Here is a 24,127-nt window from a genome sequence, read left to right as displayed (position 1 = left end):
GTCTCTGATTTCTTAGCAGGAGGGTCATAGCCCAATAACATGGTGGTAGTCGCTGTTGCTGCTCTCTGCTTGGTATCGGCTTGGCATCCTTCCCTTGATGGACACATTGTTGAGGATGATGGAAATACACATCATGATCTTGAATACAGACTTTGTACTCGAGCCACTCTGCAAAATCTGGTAAGGTCGGCATTGGTGACTGAAGAGGATTGATGAACCACTTAAACTGCGCTCGAAGAATGGCAGTTTGGACAGCAGTCTGGTGACATGCAACCCACACTCCAGTTCTAGTCTCCCCTCTTTCCCAAGCTGTTCCAACATTCCGACTAGAGCTTTTACTTTTAGAGGAAAAAGATGGAACCCTCAGCTGTCGCCACTCCAGACAGGAGGCTCAGACAGCACGTCAGTGATCTGCTGCAGGGCTAGTTTGTGAATTTGACCATACGGCTCTACAGGTTCTGGCTGTTGCTGTATGAATCTGCAATCAGGAGAGCATCTTCCAGCTTGAGCTGATCATGATAAAGGTGGGATCAAGTTTGCTACTAACTCTCCACAAGACAGTTAATAGCTAACTTTAGTAGCTTTAGTAGTTTTTTAAATGTTTATTTTATCCCCAGTTTTTGCTTTTTTCTGACACTTTCATTCGTGACATTACTTTTTGACTGTATGTGTTGTTAAAGCAGGCACATAATGCATGCTTATGAAAAAAGAGAGAAAGAGCATCACTATATCCACTACACAATTATTTTGTCACCTCTACACGTCTTCAGATATCTTGCCTTTCAATATGTTACTTCTGTTTTTCTTTTGCACTGATCGATCACCCGATACACATGAAACATACACAAAAATCTTATTTTAATAAAGAGATTTAAATTTTTTTTCCAGTCTGTAGAAAACAATGTAGGTACAAAGTATTCTGTACCTACCTCGCACATTGCACATTACATTGTACCATTTGCACTCACCATCCTGGTCGCTCAGGTAAGCCAATCATCTGCTCTTAGATGTGCCAGGACACAGCGTAAGCTCAGAGAGACAGAGCTTTTGCTGTGACAGCGCCTAAGTTGTGGAATTTGCTGCCATTGTCTATTTTTAAGTCACTTCTTAAAATCAGTTTTGAATTATTTCTTATTATTCATTTTTGTATTTTTCTTCTGTCCTTAATGATAAGCACTTTACTCATCACTCGCTAAATACAAAGCATTTTATAAATAAAAATGACATACTTTAATTGGAAATCAACAAATGTGCATTTAATCGGTAATGCTCTTCATTGAGAACGAGTGCCACACACAGTGATCAATTTCTCATATTTCTTAAAAAGTCCTTACTGTAGTACTGAGCCTGTACTTCTGCTGAGATGCCAGAAGATGGTGCTCAAGATTAAATAAACGAATAAAAAGACAATGTTTTCTGTATACTTGGTAGATGTTGCAATCCTACAGATAAGCAGATAACCTCAAAATGTTGTTGCAAAAAAAGAACAAGATCGTTACAAAAAGCTGAAATGTAAACTTTCAGTGTGTGTGACAAGAACTCAGTTTTTCTCATAAGATCAGTTTCAAGGGAATCTACTGAGTTTGTTTTATGCTCCTTACGTGTTTAATTCTTGGAGTCTTTTAATGCAGTTTTGCATGTTTTAGCATGTTCTCTCTCTTAATTTTCACATTTCTTGAAAGTAAATCTGTGATTGAACGTAAGGAAAGGCATATTGGGTCTACTTTAACTTTCATCTGACGCCAGGTTCAGATAGCTTGCCTTGAGGAGACTGTGAACTGGTGCTATATAAAATAAATGAAATAATATTATTATAGCTAAATAATATTGTTTACCCCCAAAATTACAACAAAAATTGACCCAAACTTTTCCACAAATCCTGCCATTTTTAACGATTTCAAGCATTTAAAGTATATTCTAGTTTTTATCTTATTGAATTAAAAATATAGCCTGTAGCAGTTAATTATTAGGGTTTAGCTAGGAAGAGTGTCACTGTTTTAGACAAGACTGCATTGAAACTGGTTTGCAGATATCTCATATTTTGCATATTCTGTATATTTAGCAGTTGAATTAATGCTGAAATGTTGTCACATGAAGTTTTATGTGCAAAATCCACAGAATAGGCATCTCAAAAAATTGTTTCCTGTGACATGTTAAGACTTCCTATTGTACAGCTCATTGTTTTATTTCATTCATTGGACATATTTCATTGTGTTTATTGACATTAAGAATACTTCCATTAAAGCAAAACTTGGAAGCATGCAAAAAACTACTTGCTTGAAATCATTTCATAAGAAAAATCTATGATTGCTTGTATAAATATTTTATTTACAAAGTCACATACATTATAAAATGGGATATACAAAATCATACACACTCTACATACAGTACCAAAATCAGTATCTCATTTAAAGTTTGGATTGTATATGAGTAAAAAAAGAAATAAGAAAAACAGAAGACAATCTATTAAAAGATAAACAGTAAAAAAGACTAAGGCAAGAAGAGAGTTTCGAGGTCTATGGTATTGATTAGATGGCCACCTTTTCTATGCCAACCTCTGAATCCTAGCTACCTTTGTGAAATATTGCTTTCCTCTATTTACAGCTTTTATAATATGGCTTTTTATGATTGATTGTAGTTGTCAGAGGAGGTGGCTGAAGTTTCTTTGTGTGATCAGCTGATGTCCTCAGAGTCACTGATGTCACTCAGGGAGCACAGGCTGCTCTTTAGCGTGCTTCCTGTTCCAGCTTCAGTTAGACCTGAGAGCCACACGACAACACACAGACAGCATGAGACAGAAGCTTCATACTCCAAATGTCAACATGTCCTCCTATGAAGACCACGAGAGGCAGTAAAACGTTCATCTGCATTAAAGTGGCACTGACCTGATTTAGGACCCTTCTCTGTGGAGGTTCCCCAGACACTGGTGCTTCGTGATTCCAGGCTTTTCCTCATTGGTCCTGAATCCTGGGCTGGTTTTGACACATCCCGTCGGTCCTCTAAGGAGGAGACCATCCACTCGCTGCTCTCCTCTAGATCTGTGTACTGCCAGCAAGTACATTATGGTTTCAGCATTATGGATCATTTTTAATTTTGCGATGACAGCTTACATTTTTATTTATGCAGTATCAAATCAAAGCAATCCACTGAGATCACATCATCTTACACTGAGTTCCTGAACCTCATCCGCCCTCTCTGGTAAGACGCTAACGCCACCTGGTGGTTTCTTGACTGCTCTCTCAGCAAACTGCTTCTCCATTTTTCTCGCCAGGTCACTGATTTTGTTTTCTGTAAAAAAGACATAACACACAATTTACAGTTTAAGGCATTGGAACAATACCTTGGAATCTTACATAACAGCTAAACTATGATAGCATGAACCACATTCTGTGAATGGTCTTTGATCAACAACCACTGATCAAAATCCAGATAGTACCATTCACAGGGAGTTGAGGAATGGCTATAACCACAGCATTGCAACATGAAAATGGAAAGAGCATCTCTAAATGGAGGAGGGGGCCTAAGGGTGAACATGTATGCTGTATAATGTCATTTTACACCGATCCTTCAAAACATCAAACCTAACTAACCTTTCCCGTGGTTTTTCTTCTCCACATTGCCGTTCTGGTCTTTGTAATTCTGGAGGTCAGTCTCCTGCTGCTCGCTGACTTCTGACCAATCATCTTCCTCTTCATCGCTATTTAGTTTTGTGACCGCAGTCTTGGTTACACCACCCACTTTGGAGTACTGGATGCTGGAGATAGGCAACTGCCTGACAACAGCCTGCCTGTCCTGGACAGGACTGGCTTTGTCAGCTCTAGTTTGGATTTGGGTTGCTTGGTTAAATCTGGGTGGTGGTGATTTCCCCTGCTGGTGTTTTAGGGGCTGTTCCTCATCCTCTTCTGTGACATCATCCTCAGATTCCTCCTCTGAACTGAAGGGAGGAGTCCTTAAGAATGACACAAATAACAGTTTTTGCTGCACACAACTAAGTTGACAGTGATCAGAACAGTGTTGCATTTAGTTTCTGTTTCAAATAACCGAGAAGTCAAAGTGTTAACTTTTTAAGTGTAAGAACAGGAGTCTCAAACTTAAATGAGCTGTGGGCCAATGCTGGCACTGTCACTGTTCAAGTAGTACAACCCCCCCCCCCCCTCCCCCAAACATCAAACAAGAAAACACCCACAAATATTTCCAAAAATGTAGTGTTTTGTTTCAAACATTGTATAACAGGTCAAAACTGCAAACATGATCGCAATTTATTTCTCTCACTCTTAACTGAAGCCTTTCACTGAACTACAATAAACACACTACTCCTCTCTTTCTGGCCGGACACGTGGCAGCACTTCAGCTACCATTTTGTTTGTATTTAACAAAATAAAAGTGTACTTCAAGGCCAAACTGCTTTATATTTATTAATGTCTTAATATGGGCCGCAAGTTTGAGACCCCTGAAAAAAGCCGTAGTTCCTAGTTGATGTTCAAAATGATACAACTTAAGCAGCCTATGACAAGTCAGCATGAGGCTGACAATGATACAGTGTTCTTAACGGTATTTCAGACTTTGCAATTTCCTGGAAAATGATTACAAAATTGTTGATGTGTCACACTGCACTTGGAAGCACTTTCCTTACAAAAAATACCCCGGTCAGAGATGTGTTCCTTGCTGGGGGTGTTGGATGATCAGACCACATCAGCTGTGATATACAAGCCCCACCCCATCTGACAAAAGTGAACATCCTACACTCTTTCACTGTTTGCATGTGTGTCCAGCACTGAGTCTGATACAGATTTACCTGCCACATCCTGACAGTACAACACGTGTTTTGTGCCCAATCGTTTCAAAAATGTTATTACAAAAAAAAAAAAAATCAAGAAAGAAAAAAAAAAGAAAAAAGTGGGAATTTCCAGAAACAACCAAATGGAACTGAAATAGAACATTTGTATTTTCCAAAGTGTTGGTCATGATACTAAACTATTATTATGATTTTACACAGAGAGGAAAAGGAGACAGAAAACACTGAAGTAAGGTTACAAAAGACCTCAGCACCTGTGTGTCACAGCCTGTAGTGACCCAGCCCAGCTGCTTCATGTGTGCTAGCATAGCATACTAGCCTTACAGCGAACGGATAGCACTCTATGCTAAAGTCCAACCTACCCATTACCTGGCTGCAGGCACTGGGGCTTAACAGCACACTGTTACCATGAAAACCATGACACACACAAACACACAACTCTGATTATGGCGACCTCTACCTTTTTGTTGCGGATGTCTTGCTGCTATGGTAACCATCTGCTATTTTATCACGTTAACATTCCTACTGGAGGTGCGAATGCAAACAGAAAAGAGAAGCAGAACTCAGCAAAGCTCACTACATATAGTCGTATTCTAAACAAATATTAAAAATATAAAATTCCCTGCAGCCTTGCTTTACCAGGGGTTCATTTATGCCTATAACCATGTTCACAACCAAGCACTGAGACGTACTTAAATATATATCACTTTGATTTTTTTCAGTAAATGGCAAAAGTTTTAAACCTTAACTGTGCTCCACTGAAGTGATGATGAGCAGAACAGTAATATAAGTAACAGCGTGCTATATTTAAATGGTTCAAACCTGCGTGAGTTTTTTTTTCAATGGCTCATCAAAGATGACTTCTGAACATTTATCACAGCTATGATTAAACCATGTAAATACTAAGTGGACATTTATGGACAAACTATTCTTTTACAAAGACTGATAAATAAACTTTTTGTCATACTTGGTAGCAAAGCTCTTTAAGGTTGTCTTGGAGTTGGGCGTAGAGGTCTTGAGTTGGGCGGTGGCCTTGGTCCTTGGTGCTGGCTGAGGGGTCTTAGGCTGTCTGATTGCAGAAGCAGACGCCCCCTGGCTGGCTCTGGAGGGCAGGCTGCTGGAGCGAGGGCGGATCTGCAACACTGAATGAAGAGAAAAACGAGTCAAGTAAACACAATTAGCAGCTCAGTCACCGACAGTGTGTCAGAACTTAAATCAGCTTATGTGGCAGCAAACAAGCTATAACAGATTACACCTACCTTGTGGAAAGCACATGCAGTCAGTGTCAAATAAAATAAAATTCAACTTTACCCACATGCAATGAAAAATTCTGATTGTAAAAGGAGCAGCAAATCTAACAGTAGCTCAAACAGCAATATAATTGACAAAAGCACAGTGTGTTATTTCTTGTTGGTTAAGAAGATGATCTCATGCACTAAGAGGCTTTTGGATGATTAAGAACTGGAAAGCACCTTGAACAGGGTGTCTGGATCTAGGCTGAGAGTATGCAGCAGGATTGCTGGTGCTTTGAGCACCCAGCTTCTGCTCCACAATGCTCTTTATCTCTTCCCGGTGGTTCCAGTAGCCAGACATCGACTTTGCAACACTCTCCCGCTTTGAATCCAGCTTGGACAGAATCGAAGTGAGCTCCTTGTTCTTTAGACCGCTCTGATCCTTTTAGAAGAGGTAGAGGGAATAACATTAGCATTACAGATTAGCATAATGGTACATATTCTTCCTTGTATTGCTGATTAGGAATATGCAACATACAGGCTTGACCCCCAAGTTCTCCAGCTTCTTGATCAGAGCCTGTTCAAGCTCTGCTTGTATCTCTGTCTTTATGTTGGAGTTCCTTTTCAAAGCGCTCGTGTTCACCCTTGGCTTCTTCTCTGGAGCTGGCTCAGGCTTCTTCTCCACCACCTTTCTGTCTGACTGGCTGCTCGAGTCTGTAAAGGACATCTCAGTGAGTCAGTCGAGCTGTTCAGGACATTCATGGTCCAATTACAGACAGCAAAGGGGAAATAAGAGAATACAATGAGCATGCATTTGGCAGTTTTCACAGGAAGCTCCAAACCACAGGTGGAGTTGGGTAGATGTGACTGCAGAGGAGGAGAATGTCTCTAAGTTTATTTGTCAACAACAAGGCAACAAGATGATGAATGGACATGATGATGACAGCATCACAGAATATACACAGGCCAAGAGGTGGCTTTCCAAAATGCTTTAGTGTACTAAGGTCATCTTAACGTCCTTTGTGTCAGTACAGAATAAGATGATCTCAGTCCGAATGCACTCATGGAAAACGGTCACTCAGAGGAGACTGATTTATCCATGCAGCAGCAGCATGCAATCAGCTGGATCTGCTGGTTTTAATGTCTTTAGTGTATTTTACCTTTCTCCTCTTCTGACACCTCCTGAATAGGATCCAGCTTAAGAACAGAGACTGGCTCCTCTAATTGGACAGCAGGTCCAGGTAAGTCAGAAGGTCAGATAAAATGAATACTGAGTATGAGCAGTAGAAAAACAACACAAAACGCTAAATCTTTTGTGCACAAAAGCACATGCACAGCCTCACTGGGAGTGACAAATGTTGCTTCTGATGGCCCGCTTCTATTAACTTACCGACTACAACTCTTCTTTGTTTAGGCTCCCAAGCCGGAGGACTGACAGTGACTGAAAAACAGAAACAAAGATGAAAAGTGTGGCATTAAGATCAGAAATGGTATTTCCTTGTTATAGCATTACAGTATAAACTACATATAGACTATATGCTCAGAGTTATACCACTGCTTCCACTATATCAATGTAATTTCATATGCAATACAAACTTTTCCAGATACCATCATGCAGATGAGATGCATAAATAACTACTTTAGCTTTTGGTGTTTCAGAGAAATATATATGAAAGTTTGATTTTAAAAATTAGACTGCTTCATTTCTGCTCATGGTGGTTCTGTGCTGGACAGGTCCTCTGTACAACTGACAAGATGAAGTGATGATCGAGTGTTACTCAAGGCTGATGCGTTTTTACCACAGACTTGTGACACAACTTGTGCCACAATGTCTGGAAGAATAAGTCCAAATTGAAATTGTCTGACAGAAAATGAATGCAAACAAACAACAGAAAAGTGTCATCTTTTCTGTAAGAGCAGCACAGTTGGCATATTAGGACACAATGACTCCTTATAGCCCTTTGTCTGTTTTTTCTAACACAGCATAAGAGTTGATTATTTATTATTTTGGGCGTATAGTTTAATTTATTGCTGGTTTATTTACTTAATTTTTTTGTGATGCCAGTAAAATGATTTATAATCTACATACTGCTGACCAAAAGGTGACTTACTGTAAACCTATATAAAGGCCTAGCACCAATGTTCCCTAATTTTTCATGTGTCTGAGAAAACACACAAACTCCCTGAGCGTCCCTTGGACCACTGTGAGCAACAGCAGACATGTCCACTGTGGTCACGCCAGCATCGAATCCATCCAAGTTACATGGTTTATTAAAATAATCAAATTACAGCATTTACATCTATGTTAGACTACTTTTACTTAAGTGCTTTAGCCCACTTACAATGAAAATTAAAAAAAAAAAAATCTTGTTCATGACCTGTGTAGTATGTTAACACTATTGGAAGTAAAAATAACTTGAACTCCAATTTTGAAAACAAAACTTTCTTTCTTTTTTTTTTTTTTTTTAATAAAGCTCTGACTTGTATTATGAGTATGAGTCTGTGGTCTGGGAGAGAGTCCTGTAACTCTTTGTCTGCAAATTACAGTATACAGTGGCTTGCAAAAGTATTCGGCCCCCTTGAACTTTCCCACATTTTGTCACATCTCACATCTCAAAACACTGCCGTCACTCCTAAAACTTCCCCCTTCCTAAACAACTAAATGCCATGTTGCCATATCATTTTTTGATTGGTCGACATGGTACATTTTTCCACCAATAGGAAAGGGTGGGGGTTTTTTTGGTTTTGGTTTTGCTCACAGGCGGAGAGCGTTTTCCTTATAAAATACAGTTTTTACCGTTTCTTCCTGCAGTATATATAAACAACGATAGTATTCAGGAAAAAAAAAAAAACATTGCATATTTTTTATCATAACTCTGGTTTTACGTGGCCTATCAACACAATTCAAAAACTGGTATAAAGTCCACACTTTTTCCGTCAATTGTTCCGTCTGTCCTGCTCACATCTCCAATGGTTGTGCACGTTGTCATTAATGTGGCTTCACTCCACATCAGCCACGCCGCTTTGCTAGCTAAAACACCAGTGTCGGCACATAAGGACGCTGTCATAGCCTGTCAACAACGCTGATTAGCTGCATATATACGAATGTGAATCGCATTATTGGCTGGAGCAGCCAGTCACTGACTGACTCACACTGCAAAACAGAATGAATTGTTAACGTATTTATTTTAATTTCAATTCAGGTCAGATTTTTGTTTTGTTTTTTGTGCGCAATGCAGATTTTCTGTGCGCAGAGACCGTGCCAGCCGTGCGCGATTACGCACGTGCACAGCTTAGAACCCCAGCACCACTCTAAATACAGGCATCTATTACTGAATAGACAATTCTATGCTTCAAACACAGGTGGCTGTTCCAGCAAAAACAGATGTGATGTAGAAAGGCAGTGGAGTGGTTGCACATTGCTAATGCAAGCACACACAAGCTACAGGAGAATGCCACCTACAGCTGTGACTGTGGTATTATTAAAAGGAATCCATACCTGGTACTTCAGCTACTTTTATAGGTGGATTTGAGGAAATGGTCTTTATCTGGGGGAGAAAACAAATGTCACTTACTAGATCACATGATCCAGTATCTTCAAGGTTTTCCTGGTTTATAATCTAAAAACTGAACTACTCCAGGAAAAGCACAAGTAGCTTCCAGCCAAATGTACACTATCTCATGTCGATACAAGCCCATGTAGCAAATACAGGATATCCTTAACAAGCACCGGACCCTTGCCTTACTTCCTCTCTCAATATAATTGTGCAGTGAGGTGATTACTGTGCCACTGTGATTGTGTGAGCTAACCTGCTCCCTCTGAGCCTTGATGGTTTGCTCCTTTTCCTGCAGCCTCTTCCTCATCTCCTGCTGCTGCCTCTGGCTTTGCTCCTGGTACTCCGATAAAGACGACTGCATTTTGCTCAGCTCATTCAGCAGCTGGAAGACAACGGGAAGAGGATGAATTTTCCGGCTGGTTCATTTCAAAAGAAGCTTGTTTAATACTGCATATGCTTCAGTCAGGATGAACATTAAAGCATACCTGATTCTTTTCAGACTCGTGTTGAACCTTCATTTCTTGCAGTCTGGATTCCCACTTCTTATCCTATAAGAGTCATTTTTAGCAATTTAAGTGGCATTAAAAATAAAATCGCTTTGGGTTTTGCAACAATCTCAACACTGACCTGTTTCTTCAGCTGGTGTTCCATCTTTTGGATGGCTTGGATCGGCGTCTCTTTGTACATGTCCACATCTCTCTCTGGCTGTGAGTGCACAGGGCTGATTGACCTTTCATGCTTGGCTGTCTGATTCTGATTTACTTCCTATGAATGGAAACAGATAAGAAACATTATAGGAATGATTAAGACACCCTGAAGATCAAATCAGTGGTATACAAATAAATACTGATTTCATACATTGAGAGCCTGAATATTTCGGTTGTAAAGAAATTCCATCTCTCTGCGCATGCCGTCCCTGCTGTCTTCTATCTTTCTGTCCATGCGCGCCATCTCCTCGGCCTTAAAACGGTCCAATTCTCTCAACAGGTCTTTGTGCATCGATTGTTGTTCTTTTTCCTAGAATCACAACCGTTAACATGAGCTTCATTAGTGACCACAAAGCTCTCAAAAAAAGCTTTCGCACTGTGATCCATATCTTACAATAAAATAGCAGCATTTTGTGATGACAGTGTTACAAAGTGAGATCAGTGGATAAGCTAGAAATATAGACAGTATGGAAAATTGCCGTTTAAAAAAGAAGAGCTATTTCTAAAGTGATTCTGACTTGAATTTATTTTCTGGCAATGCAGTAACACAGTGTAACAGGGGTATTGGGATCAGTAGTGTCATCATTTCAGTTGTTGTTGTTGATTAGGAAGAAAAGGATGTCATGTGCTTTTCTGGACCACAGGAGGGCCACAGTGCTACAAGCTAATCCAAAAGTCTATTATTATAGGATATAGTGTACAATCTAAAGCACCTTGAGGCGGCTGTTGTTGTGATTTGGCGCTATATAAATAAAATTGAATTGAATTGAAGTCAAGCTCCATCATGCTGTAAGATTGTGTCAGTGCCCCAGAAAAGGGTTACCTTCACTTTAGCCAAGGCACCATTGATGCTAAAAAGTACACTGAGATCTTAAAACATCATGTAAAGGCTTCAAGACACTTTTTTCCATGAGCATCTCACAAAGCTGAGAACCCTTTTAGGATAACAACATTGCACATCTTACACCTGTAAAAAAAGAACCTTTTTCTTCTTTTTATTAAGAGTTTTCCAAATAGTAAACATTGTATTATTTTTATTGTTTTATTGTAACCCAGGCCAAAGATAATTTACAAATCACAGCTTTCAGTTTTATTTGATTAACGTTTTCTGATTAAAGTTCAGATGTTGCTTTGTGATCCTACCTGAGCTATTTTGGCTTCTAACACCTGCTGTTGCTGAACAATCTGTTCCTTCAGACTGCTGATCTCCAATTTGAGACTATTAATCTCAGATTTCTGCTCACTGTGGGAGTTCAGCTCTGAAAAGACAAGTGACAGTGACATACAGTGGCTTGTAAAAGTATTCAGCCCCCTTGAACTTTCCCACATTTTGTCACATTACTTCCACAAACATGAATCAATGTTATTGGAATTCCAGGTGAAAGACCAACACAAAGTGGTGAACACGTGAGAAGTGGAATGAAAATCATACATGATTCCAAACATTTTTTACAAATAACTGCAAAATGGGGTGTGCGTAATTATTCAGCCCCTTTGGTCTGAGTGTAGTCAGTTGTCCATAGACGTTGCCTGATGACTGCTAATGACTAAATAGAGTGCACCTGTGTGTAATCTAATGTCAGTACAAATGCAGCTGCTCTGTGACGGCCTCAGAGGTTGTCTAAGAGAATATTGGGAGCAACAACACCATGAAGTCCAAAGAACACACCAGACAGGTCAGAGATAAAGAAATTGAGACATTTAAAGCAGGCTTAGGCTACAAAAAGATTTCCCAAGCCTTGAACATCCCACAGAGCTCTGTTCAAGCGATCATTCAGAAATGGAAGGAGTATGGCACAACTGTAAACCTACCAAGACAAGGCCGTCCACCTAAACTCACAGGCCGAACAAGGAGAGCGCTGATCAGAAATGCAGCCAAGAGGCCCATGGTGACTCTGGACGAGCTGCAGAGATCTACAGCTCAGGTGGGGGAATCTGTCCATAGGACAACTATTAGTCGTGCACTGCACAAAGTTGGCCTTTATGGAAGAGTGGCAAGAAGAAAGCCATTGTTAACAGAAACCCATAAGAAGTCCTGTTTGCAGTTTGCCACAAGCCATGTGGGGGACACAGCAAACATGTGGAAGAAGCTGCTCTGGTCAGATGAGACCAAAGTGGAACTTTTTGGCCAAAATGCAAAACGCTATGTGTGGAAAACTAACACTGCACATCACTCTGAACACACCATCCCCACTGTCAAATATGGTGGTGGCAGCATCATGCTCTGAGGGTGCTTCTCTTCAGCAGGGACAGGGAAGCTGGTCAGAGTTGATGGGAAGATGGATGGAGCCAAATACAGGACAATCTTGGAAGAAAACATCTTGGAGTCTGTAAAAGACGTGAGACTGGGGCGGAGGTTCACCTTCCAGCAGGACAACGACCCTAAACATAAAGCCAGGGCAATAATGGAGTGGATTTAAAACAAAACATATCCATGTGTTAGACTGGCCCAGTCAAAGTCCAGATCTAAATCCAATCGAGAATCTGTGGCAAGACCTGAAAACTACTGTCCACAAACGCTGTCCATCTAATCTGACTGAGCTGGAGCTGTTTTGCAAAGAAGAATGGGCAAGGATTTCAGTCTCTAGATGTGCAAAGCTGGTAGAGACAGACCCTAAAAGACTGGCAGCTGTAATTGCAGCAAAAGGTGGTTCTACAAAGTATTGACTCAGGGGGCTGAATAATTACGCACACCCCACTTTGCAGTTATTTATTTGTAAAAATGTTTGGAATCATGTATGAAGTGACAAAATGTGGAAAAGTCCAAGGGGGCCGAATACTTTTGCAGGCCACTGTAACTGCATGTAAGCATGTTATCAACATGCTTCATAATTTTTCTCCATGCCGTTCTTCAGATCAATCCTAACTTCACTTACTGCTCTCGTACTCATCAGGGTGCCTCCGCTGCATGTGATTCTGCAGAAAGGAGGCATTGAGGAACGATTTCTCACAATGCAGGCACTAAAAGCAAGAAAGAACACAAAAATGCATTAATTATATTGGCTGCAGAAATAAATCACTACGTAATAACTCAAAATTTATAATAAAAATCTTTAATATCTCATCATAAACACACCAATGCTACTATTATTTTACCACACTGTGGTGGACATTGCCTTGTATGCTGCAGTGTATTAAGACTGCATAACACACGCTTACAGGCACCAACAGCTGGAGACCTGACAGCTTTGTAGTCAAGGTGCATATATAGTTGGTGTATTGTAATGTCAATTATCCGCGGACTAATCTGCTCAGCCAAAAAACAAACAAAAAAAACAGACAGGTGGAATGTCCAATGGGACCCAAGCAGACACTAGCGGACACTTTGTTTTTTTTTCTCCTTAAAGAAGTTACAATAGTAACAAATAAGGTAGCAGTTAAAGAACTGTATCAGTAAGAGTATTATCAGTACCCTTAAATTTTTTAAAAATATCCATCTTTATGTGAGGTGTTTCATTTTGCATAAATTGTAACTGAGGAATCTGTGATAACCGATCTTACAAAATGATACTAATTCCTAAGATTTCACAAATGTAGTGGAGCAAACCACCTGTCTGTGTGTTCATGAATGCAGCATGTTTGTTTCAGACAGAGCCCAGCAACATAAACATGCTCCAAACAGCAGCATCCTGAGTTTAGGCTAATGTTTCCAAACAGACACATAGCATGAGTGATGATCATGTTTCCCTGTGGCAGACATCACCACCGACCAGCTCACACACACACACACACACACACACACACACACACACACACACACACGCACACGCTACATTTAACACTGCCTCTGATTGTTCCTGGGACTAAATATTGCTACAGATATGTTGTCAAAAACTCAAATGCAGTCATGTGACTTGGAGGGGCTCATTCAAATTACTGGTTAGGAGTAACTCTGGAAATAAGGAGTCAAATTAAATTAGTCTTCAAAGACAGCAGTGTGGGTTCATGTTGTAGAAATATGGCACCAAAGTAGCAAAGGTCCTCAAAGGACACACACACATGGCCTGGCTATCAATAATTGAACCAGCTCTGTTAGCTGAGCTTCTAGCTCACACCTAGCAACCACATGCTCTCATGACACACTATATCTGTTGCCTTGGGAACAGCCTAGCCAGGTCAGAGCTAGTTGTTCACCTGAAGAGGGCAGGAAGCTTTTTTTTTTATTTGTGTGATCAATAACCTACACAGACAGCATTCACAGACATACGATGAGATGGCAGATGAGTTTGCCTTTTAAGATAAAATAAAAAACACTAATTGCCACTAAATGACACCATCTGCTCAGCAGCTTTAAATCTGATTTTTCCTGCATGAAAACAAAGATTATTAGAACTTGACTGTGGTTAGGACATAACAACTGCTTTCAGAGCTGCAAATTTCCTTGGGCCATGCTAAAAGCTTTCCTTTTTTTCCTTGAAACCCTGTTGTGAAATGCACAAAGCCAAAGATGTGAATAGGTTTCAGGAACAATGACAGACTTGGGCCTTCGGAGAGGAAAAAAGAGGGTGGGGGTGGATGTCTGCTGCCACACATATATTAAATTCAAACAGCTCCAATAGCCTTCAAAAAGAAAGCGTTTAGCCTGTCATCGGTACCTTGTGGCTGCTGATGATTCGTGGGGCGAGCAGCGACTGCTGGGTGCGAATAACCTTCTTTCGCTGCTTGAGCTCTGCAGTCAGCGCCTTCACCTTCTCCTCCTGCTTCTTCTGCTGAACCAGCAGCTGCTCACGCTCCCTGGCGATGGCCGACAGTCTCTCCTCCGCCGCACGCAGATTGAGGGAGAGAAAGTCCTGGCAGTGGAGGAGCCACTCCACCGTGAGCTGAGCAAGGCGCAAGAGCTTCAGCAGAGCTGGGTCCACGGGGGTCTGGCACCGCTGGCATCGCTCCCCCTCCAAGCTGCAGAAGGTCACCATGCTGATGTGCTCCTGAAGGGCATCCACATCCAGCTGGCTCACTACTAAGTCTACATCCACTGCATTGATCCGCCGCCAGTCCACGCTTTCTCTGCGTGGGCGGAACTTGAAAGGGAGAAAGGTGGAGGTGGTGCTGGACGGAGTCATGCCTGGTGCAGATGATGCTGTGTGGCCGTTTACAATGTTCTGGCTGAGAGGAGAATTCAGAAGAGAGGGGATCCCGGCTGACGAGTGGGTCCCCTGGGTGTCACTGGTGTATGGGTAGTAGACTCCCTCATGAAATGGCTGAAAAAAAGAGAAGAGAAAGGGATGGCTTCACATTAGCATCAAATACAATCACTAGGAGAGAAAAAGAAAGACAGACATGAAGAAGCATCTGCTTCAGCGAGGTAACAGCAGAGCACAGATTCCACCACTTCCTGCTCAGCCTCCTTCTACCTATGTTGCTGCTGCTGTCCTCTCACAGCCAATCGCCCTTACCATCTTCGACTGGTTTTGCCTTTACTCGAAGAAACAGATCAAAGAGCCGTCACTCCTCTCCGGTTCCGCCCCCGTTGCTAAAGCAGCACAAAGCGACAAGCAAGATTAGGCGTCCGCCCCGTTACCTTGGAGACAGCGGCGAGCGTCCCTGGAGAGAAACGTTATCAAAACGGCGACCAACAAAACGTGTCCACACAGTGCGCTGTAACCTGCAGTACATATCAGCTTATTCTGTACAACAAAGTCTCCTCACTCACCTCCATCTAAACGGTGTGAAACAGAATAAAAGGCGAGCTAACGTACCTGCGGAGGAGCACGAGGGAGGTTCAGGAAAACGTTTTCCATGCTAACAGCAAATACCGTTAATCTGGCGGCATCACGTCTCTAAACAGTCATTTCAAGTTCGGGCAGGCTTTTGTTTTATCCTCCTGCTTGATCTCAAGTCAAACAACAGCAGACATGCTTGAGCTTGTCCTTCTTAATACTTCAAGTTACGGTTTAGAAAAAAAGAGAGACCACAATAGCTTTTTCGAAAAGTCAAGCCGCTAGCTAAAAAACAAGAGAACTCTTTGAAATCTTCATGCCTGCCTGTCTGGGTAACGAACATTTTTCTTAAGTCAATATTAAACCTTATTACACATCACTAACAACTGTGAATATTTAATCTTAAGTTTGCCATTGGACTAACACATGAAAAATAACTTACCTGGAAGATTATGATTTTAATTCGTGGCCTTTAAAAAAGTTTATTTTCGAGGAGATCCCAGGCGATATGAGGGTGACGTAGCTGCTGGTCTCCACATTCCTAAATGCCTGCTCCGAAAAGACAACGGTCAAGACAGACGTAATAAATACGACACTTCCTCGTTTGCCTTTAAAATAAAATGCCAAATGCAGCAAAGTTTAAGCTAAATTTAAATCCTTTTATTTCATTTTACAGAAACGCAGTAGTACAATGTTCCCAAACATTAGCCATATGCTATATGTTTAACCTCAGCTTTTTTTTTTACTGACTGAGCCGTCATTTTCTTTTATTTTTATGAATTACATTTTTAATTTTTAGCTATATTCAATTCAGGTTCATGTCCTATTTTACTGCAGAAACTCCAGTTCACTGATCCGAGTAGAAACACATCTGTCACTCTGAAAAGTCTATTTCGAGCTTTGATACCAAAGCTTTCCAAGAATTACTACGAACTCGTACTTTGGCGAAGTAAACACATCATTTCCGGTGTTATCCGGCGTGAGTTTGACGCATCTCGCAGTAAGAAGTGGGGGAAGGGAGCAGCTGTTCAATTTGGGGCTGAATAGGGGTGTAGAATCTTCCCACTTCAGCGGAAGGAAATAACTTTAAACACATTTAAAAACACAAAAAGAGAGCACATTAGAAGAAATTGTGAGACACCTGCATATCTACAGGGACGCAAAAGCACCATGTATAGATGCATGTGAAGATTTTGAAAACTTTCCGATCCTCTAACAGCATGCCAGGCTTGCAGAAAGACTCCACCTTGTGGTTGTTTCATTTAGCCTTTTTGTTTGCTTCTTTATTACATTATTTCGTCCTTTCTTTTCAGTTCCATAGAAGAAGAAGGAACAAAAATAAAAACACACGTTCAAGCGGATTTGAACTTCTCGTGATCGTTGTTTTTTTTTTTTAACTAGACTTCGTAGATGCGTTAATGTTGTTATTTCTCCATCACATGTGAGGTATTTACAGCTGACAGGTTATACAGCAACACATACCACGGCCCTGGGTCTTTGACTCAAAGTCTTTTGGTTTTGTGTGTTAATGATTTGTCTTTGTTTTTAAGGGATTTATATTCTAAACATTTATAGACTTGTGTTATTGGTTTGATAATCCCCCCCCCCCCCCCCCCCCCCCACACACACACCTACCTTTCATTTGCATAGCATTTGTTATGTATAGTTTTGTTAGTTCCCAGTCGTCATCTGTCTGGTCTTTCTGTGCCACGTCTCCTCAGTCAATCACATCTTCATGTTTGTTGACCTTTTTGTCTGTGCCAAGTTTAAATGTCTCTGTGTTAGTCTGAATGTTATTTTGTTTTTGCATTATGTTCAGTTTGACCTTCTCTGAATCGTTATCCCTGATTTGTTTCTACTGTTTCCCACCTGTTTTATTTTACCCTCATTGTCTGCAGTGTATTTATTGTCTGAGTCATCCTCAAAAATGTGTTGCCTGCGGCTCTGTGTTCCTTCCTTGGTTAGTTAATTCCTGCCTCCTTCTTTACTCGTGTTTTTGTGTTATAGGGTTATATATATATATATATATATATATATAAAGTATAAGGAGACTCTTCAGCATTAAAGCTGCTTCCTAAGTTTAAGTCTTGTCTCACGACTCCTGTATTTGGGTCTTTGCCTGCCACACAGCCATTCTTGAAATAGACTCCTATCCAAACAACATGTTTTTTCAGGGAAGACTTTAGTGGTAAACATGTCTGTGTCGCAACTTTTATTTAAGACATGTTGCTTCCATCAAATTCAGTATGGCCTTCTTACTCTTCTTTTTTTTTTAAAATGCTACATTTTCTCAGTTTAAACACCTGTTTTCTGTGTTGTACTGTGTTTGCAAATCACTGAATCCTGTTTTTATTTAGATTTTTACACAGCAGACCAGCTTTTTGGATTTGGGTTGTAATATTGTGATGTTTGGTAGAATCTGTACTTTTTATTGTTTCTACCTGCTGTATTATGGGAGAGAGCAGAGATGCTGAATAAAAAATTTGATGCTGAATAAAAAATGCTCTAGCTATATGGAATTTTAAAGTGTATTATCAAAACTTATTCTTTAATAAACTGAACCTCTAACATCTTTCAGTCCATTTCGATGACTGTAGGAGTCACACTATTTACCACATCGTCTCGTCAGCAGAGGTCAGTAGAGAACTGATCTGTGCTTACGCAGGCGCTTTGACTCGATTGTGGAGCAGCTGTGGAGGTTCCTCCCTCCTTCCCTCTTTGTCAGAGTAAATGTTGCCCACTGCTGCTGTGATGGAGAGCAGCTAGAGGAGGTGACACAGTCTGAGCATTAATAAGGAAGAACAACTCAGCAGGTCGCACCCGCACACACGCACGTCCTTGCACATGCAGATTGCACTGCTTGTGTTCAAGGAAAAAACGCCAGTCATTCTTTCTATGTTTCTTTTAGACATAAGATTAAAGAATGCTTCATATTCAGGTTGGTGCTGGCAGTGGCACAGTTTACTTAAAGAGTGAAACAAAGTATGAAGTTGTAATGAGTGTGCTGTCAAGAAGCAATCTTCACAGACACATCGCAGCATGTTGAACTCTCCATCTGAGTCCCACTGTTGGAATAGGCTGCCTGTGTGCTGTGTGCCATTTCCCCAGTCAGTCCCCGGACAGCTTCAGTCGAGTCCTGATAAATAGAGATTTTAATTCCTCCGGACAGGGCCTGTGACTGTCAGGATAGCCTGAGGCGAGCAGGAGAGAGTCTCCTTGCAGGCTTTGCCCGGGTAAAGACACCAAGCTCTCACCAGTGGCATCACAATGAGGTGTCGGAGTTCAGCTGTAGGACAAGATGCTGATGCTTGCTCGTGGACCCAAATCCCAGCTAATCCCACTTTTCTGTTCCCCCCCTCACCATTTCAGATGCTCCCACACTCACTGTAGCCTCTAGGCCAGAGTTACAATGTTTACTTGAAAATAAAATCCACACTTTTTGATGAGAGTTTATCAGAGTGTGTGTGAGAGAGAGACACACATGCAGGGGCAGAAAAGTTGTGGTGTTGCATTAGTCATGCAGTAAAAAAGGCGCAGGGGTGTGTGGAGGAAGAGGAGCAGACCTCTTGAGATGAGTAAGCACAGCCCTACACTCAATTTACTGCTTGATTTATGAGTTCATTTCCTGCATGAAGTTCTGTGGGGGTGAGGTGGTATATCTTTCCTACTATAGGTAGCAGTGGCTCCACTTCCAATTCCCCCATGAGACTCACTCTCACCACTGCAGGCCTTAGTGGGACTATAAATAATGGTTCCTGTAACAAGTGCACATTGAACACAGAAAGGAGAGGATGCCCAAACATCTTTATTCATGAAGGAGATTCTTATCTTCTGCTGCAGAGGACCAGATGGATTTAGACCACTCTGCATACCGAAACACTGCATGCACTTATGCTTACTGTATCTCTGCTCTCAGATAAGCATCTTGATATTCAGAATAATTGGACGATAAAACAACACCTTCTGTGTGTTTTTCTGTCTGTATTCAGGTGTGATTGTATGGAATTCATAAATCAGAAAGACAGAGAAACTGTCTAAATACTTAGACTTTTATTCTTGAACAGGAAAGTACTCAAAGGACGAGGTTAGCAAAGAAAAAGCTGAATAGTCAAGGAGAGGAAGAATGTAGACAGGAGTACTGGGAGGCAAAGCGTACGGCAAAGAGAGAGGTGGGAAAGGCAAAAGAAAGGGAGTGAGCCATGTGAGAAGCTGGACACTAAGGAAGGAGAAAAGGATCAACTGGCTGGGCAGAGACATTGAGCTGGAATGGATGTGCAACAGGTTACGGTGATTAAGAATAGTGATGGAAATGTACTAACAAGTGAAGAGTGTGTTGAGAAGATGGAAGGAGTATTCTGAGGAGCTGATGAATGTAGAAAATGAGGAAGAGGAGAGTGGATTGAGGACAGTTATTGAAGTGGGAAGAGCAAAGGATTAGTAAGAATGATGTGAGGGCAGCTATGATAAGGATGACATACTTGTAGAAGTATGGAAATGTCTAGAAGAGATGGTGGTGGACTTTTTTTTTTTTACGTAATATTTGCGAGTAAGAGGATGCCTGAAGAATCGGGAAGTGTACTGGCTCTGATTTCCAAGAACAAGAGTGATGTGCCAGTGAGCTCAACTACAGAGGGATCAAATTGATGAGCTATACCATGAAAAACCCAACATATCAAAATGAGTGAAAAGTGGAGAAAGACAATATCTATTAACATGTTTAGGCCTACTTTGAAAGAGAGAGCTTTGTGTTCTACTTCTGTTTGCAACAGTAAATAGGCAGTTTACTGTTTACTGTGGGCGATTGTGGCTCAAGAGTTGGGAGTTCGCCTTGTAACCGGAAGGTTGCCGGTTCGAGCCCCGGCTTGGACAGTCTCGGTCGTTGTGTCCTTGGGCAAGACACTTCACCCGTTGCCTACTGGTGGTGGTCAGAGGGCCCGGCAGCCTCGCCTCTGTCAGTGCGCCCCAGGGTGGCTGTGGCTACAATGTAGCTTGTAGCAGTGTGTGGATGACTGGATATGTAAAGCACTTTGGGGTCCTTAGGGACTAGTAAAGCGCTATATAAATACAGGCCATTTACCATTTAGTTCTTATATAGCGCTTTTCTTCTCTACCTTAGCACTTCAAAGTGCTTCATACAAAATGCCATTCAACCACTTTTTTCTGTGTTTAAGTGCTTTCTATCTAACATTCATGCTCTAGTAAACCAGCAGCCTTCTGATTAGTGGATGACCTGCTCTACCTCCTGAGCTACAGCCTCCCACTGAGCAAATGAATGAAATTACCCTGTTTTTTAAAAATACATAAAAGATCTCACAGTACAATAGCTTTAAGACATGTAAGCAAACAAACAAACAAAACAACAATGGACCATTTTTTATTTAATTTTGACTCAAATACTCACAGCAATAATGAATAGAAACTTGAATGTTAACATTCATATTTATGTAACTGTAGTTTTGGAGGACTGATGAGGTTATGGCAGGGCGAGACATCTGTCAGCTGTCTGTTCATCCACAATTCACAAGAATCGCTCCTCATGTCACGTCTGCTGTGGAGTGGAGAGAGTGTGGACCCAAATGCAGAGCACGGAGATGGAGTGAGGAGATTAATAAAAGCCAGCCTTTATTTGGGGCTGTAGAAAACTACAAACAAAAGCAGAAAGTGACAAAGACTAAATTAACAAAACCTAAACTGGGAAGCAAGAAACCGGGAACATGGGAGGCAACAAGGGAAGACAATCCAGCAACAGACAAAGGCTGTATCCCAATTCAGGGTCTGCAGCCTTAAAGGCCGCATTTTAAGGCCGATTACGTCACAGCGACGCGACGAAGGCTGTCCCAATTCAAAGGCTGCTCAAAATGCGGCCCTCAAATGCGGCCTTCATTTCCCTGAATTTTAAGGACGTGGCGGTGTAGACTTCGTGACCCAACATATCCCAGAATGCATAGCGTGGCGGTGGGTGTGGATAATTTTGCCAAAAAAAAACGGCGGATGAGGGGCGCCCGAAGAGTAAACTTTAAGTAAGTACTGAATATTATGTCACTTATTTATGTGCAAATGTTTAATAACGAAGAACATTAAAACATTACTGTTAGTTATGTGACATTAGTGACGTTTGTACTAACTTGGTTTTAAAGCCTTTACTTTAAAATATACGCCGTCCAATAGCTGAGCTTAATCAGAGGATGATCAAAGCTCATGTAGAAACAAACAAACAAATGAACAAAAGATTTTCTCCTTCATTTCTGTCAAACAAAGCTGTATGAAACGTTTCCAGCTGTTAGTATCATGGTTGCTAGGCAACCTGGGCAGCGCGACGGAGGCTAGACCGTCCCATTTCACAAGCCTCGTACTTCCGGCCTTAGCGGTCTTTGAGTACGCGGCCCTTGTGGACCGTTAAGGCTGTGTACTTCAAGGCTGCAGACCCTGAATTGGGATACAGCCAAAGAAAGACAGAGGACTAACTACACAAAGGATAACGAGAGGATGGGAAACAGGAGGGAAACACAGTTAAAACTAATCAGACACAATGAGACAGTGATCAAGCAAAAGTAAACACACTGAACACTAGGCGAGTGACTATCAAAATAAAACAGGAAACATGAGACATTCACAAAGACACAGACTTGACACTGTGACATGGAGACATGACCGACTAGGAAACCAGAGACAAGACTAACGTGGAGCACAGGAAAGGCACAGTGACAGAAAACGAAAGACTAGGAACGATAAATACAACACAAGCAGAAAATAATAAAGAGAACCCAAACTATGAAAAACAACAAATCAAATAATATATCTTGAACCAGAATTACAGATACTGGTTCACAGACAAACCCAGCTGTGACACCTCATCCTGGGGTATTGGTCAGATTTGAGTGAAATTTACACACAATGATCAGTGTTGGGAATGTTACTTTTAAAAATGTATTCCACTACAGATTACAGAATACATGCCCCAAAATGTATTTTGTAACGTATTCCGTTACGTTACTCAATGAGAGTAACGTATTCTGAATACTTTGGATTACCTATTATATTATCATGCTTTTTACAACTACACGAATGTACTATTGCTGTGTGAATTATTACTTTTACTGAAGGTTACTCGCCATATCAATAGCAACTAGATTTTTAAATCTTAATATAAATGAGTAACAGTAGGGTGGACTTTAGGTAAGGCTGCACTTTTTGCAGCGATCTCGTATAGAAAACTGATTCACACGTATATAAAACAGGTCCGCGGCTCCGAACCGTAGTAAAGGGACCTCTGGCTAATATGTCGGGTTCGTGTCGGGCTCGTAGCCGAAAACTAGTGAAAAGTGGAAACCAAAAATAGAGAGTGCATGCCTGAACATATGAAACAGGAAAATACCGCCGTGTAATCCATTCATTTCAGCAAAGTAACTGTATTCTAAATACCACCTTTTTAAACGGTAACTGTAACAGAATACAGTTACTCAAATTTTGTATTTTAAATACGTAACGGTGGTACATGTACTCCGTTACTCCCCAACACTGACAATGATCACCAAATGGATGTTCACCCAGGTCAAGGCCTCATGTAGCTCTTGAGTCACAGGTTTCTGCACTAAACAAAGGTGTGTTAAAAGGGTTATCCATGAGATGCCAAGAAGTGTCATATTGTCTGTTTACATACATGCTACATACACAAAGAACATACCTAAAGTTTGAGTATTATGCTCATATTGTGACAGTCTTGGTTTTTTGACCCAGCATTTTTGTGTTTTTGGTATCATTCTTTCTGTGCCTCCTGTTTACTTACTTCGTTTGGTATTTTGATAGACATGTGTTCTTGTGTTTTGAGTTTCCTTCCCCATGTCTCAGTCTCAGATTTAGTTTAGCTGCGTGTAGTTTCCAAGGTGTTTCCGCTCTGCCCTCATCACCTTGTGTGTATTTATACCCTCGTTTTGTTTCAGGTCTTTGTTGCATCATACTGTTGTTTCTGAGCTCCTGGAATTATCCCTAGAGTTTCCTATGTTTATTCATGGACTTTGCTATTTTGCTTTTGGGTTTCAGTTACACCTCCAATAAAAGGTCTATTCTTATTCAGTCCTTGTCTGCTTATGAGTCTCCATTTGAGGTCTTCACTGATCATTAAACCTGGCAATTACATTCAAAAATAAAAAGTACAGACAGGACAGCAGAGTCAGGGAGT

The 24,127-nt window shown here is 41.1% G+C and overlaps 1 protein-coding gene and 1 long non-coding RNA gene across 8 annotated transcripts; one reads left to right on the top strand and one right to left on the bottom strand.

The window, feature by feature from the left end:
* Nucleotides 1–2,306: 2,306 nt before the first annotated feature.
* dzip1 (DAZ interacting zinc finger protein 1) lies at nt 2,307–16,547 on the bottom strand. Of its 6 annotated transcripts, none has more exons than XM_085151543.1 (19): nt 16,391–16,547; nt 15,685–15,832; nt 14,887–15,489; nt 13,168–13,252; nt 11,435–11,550; nt 10,443–10,601; nt 10,212–10,349; nt 10,070–10,132; nt 9,838–9,966; nt 9,527–9,575; nt 7,418–7,468; nt 7,188–7,247; nt 6,566–6,741; nt 6,268–6,469; nt 5,763–5,937; nt 3,591–3,949; nt 3,167–3,288; nt 2,886–3,045; nt 2,307–2,759 (listed from the first exon to the last, which is right to left on the bottom strand). In XM_085151543.1, exons 2-19 carry the CDS (start codon nt 15,685–15,687, stop codon nt 2,674–2,676), a joined length of 2,736 nt encoding a protein of 911 aa, XP_085007669.1. In that variant the 5' UTR covers nt 15,688–15,832; nt 16,391–16,547; the 3' UTR covers nt 2,307–2,673. The 6 variants fall into 6 exon arrangements, with proteins under 6 accessions (XP_085007669.1, XP_085007673.1, XP_085007670.1 ...); XM_085151547.1 differs by having other exon boundaries at nt 15,643–15,761; XM_085151544.1 differs by having other exon boundaries at nt 15,685–15,761.
* On the top strand, nt 6,736–12,592 carry LOC146491961 (uncharacterized). Of its 2 annotated transcripts, none has more exons than XR_014872390.1 (2): nt 6,736–7,268; nt 9,880–12,592. It is a non-coding gene; the product is annotated as an uncharacterized LOC146491961 (long non-coding RNA). The 2 variants fall into 2 exon arrangements; XR_014872391.1 differs by having other exon boundaries at nt 6,736–7,517.
* Nucleotides 16,548–24,127: the final 7,580 nt, after the last annotated feature.

This window comes from Neolamprologus multifasciatus, chromosome 23, assembly GCF_963576455.1.
Source record: "Neolamprologus multifasciatus chromosome 23, fNeoMul1.2, whole genome shotgun sequence".
Lineage (NCBI taxonomy): Eukaryota > Metazoa > Chordata > Actinopteri > Cichliformes > Cichlidae > Neolamprologus > Neolamprologus multifasciatus.
This window is presented reverse-complemented; position numbering and strand designations above follow the sequence as displayed.

Bases quoted from the DNA above. Each gene is read 5' to 3' on its own strand.
- dzip1 (XM_085151543.1), bottom strand. The intron at 10,602-11,434 runs GTAGGATCACAA...TTGTGATTCTAG, and splicing joins TAGAAGCCAAAATAGCTCAG to GAAAAAGAACAACAATCGAT. The intron at 9,576-9,837 runs GTTAGCTCACAC...TTTCTCCCCCAG, and splicing joins TCAAGGCTCAGAGGGAGCAG to ATAAAGACCATTTCCTCAAA.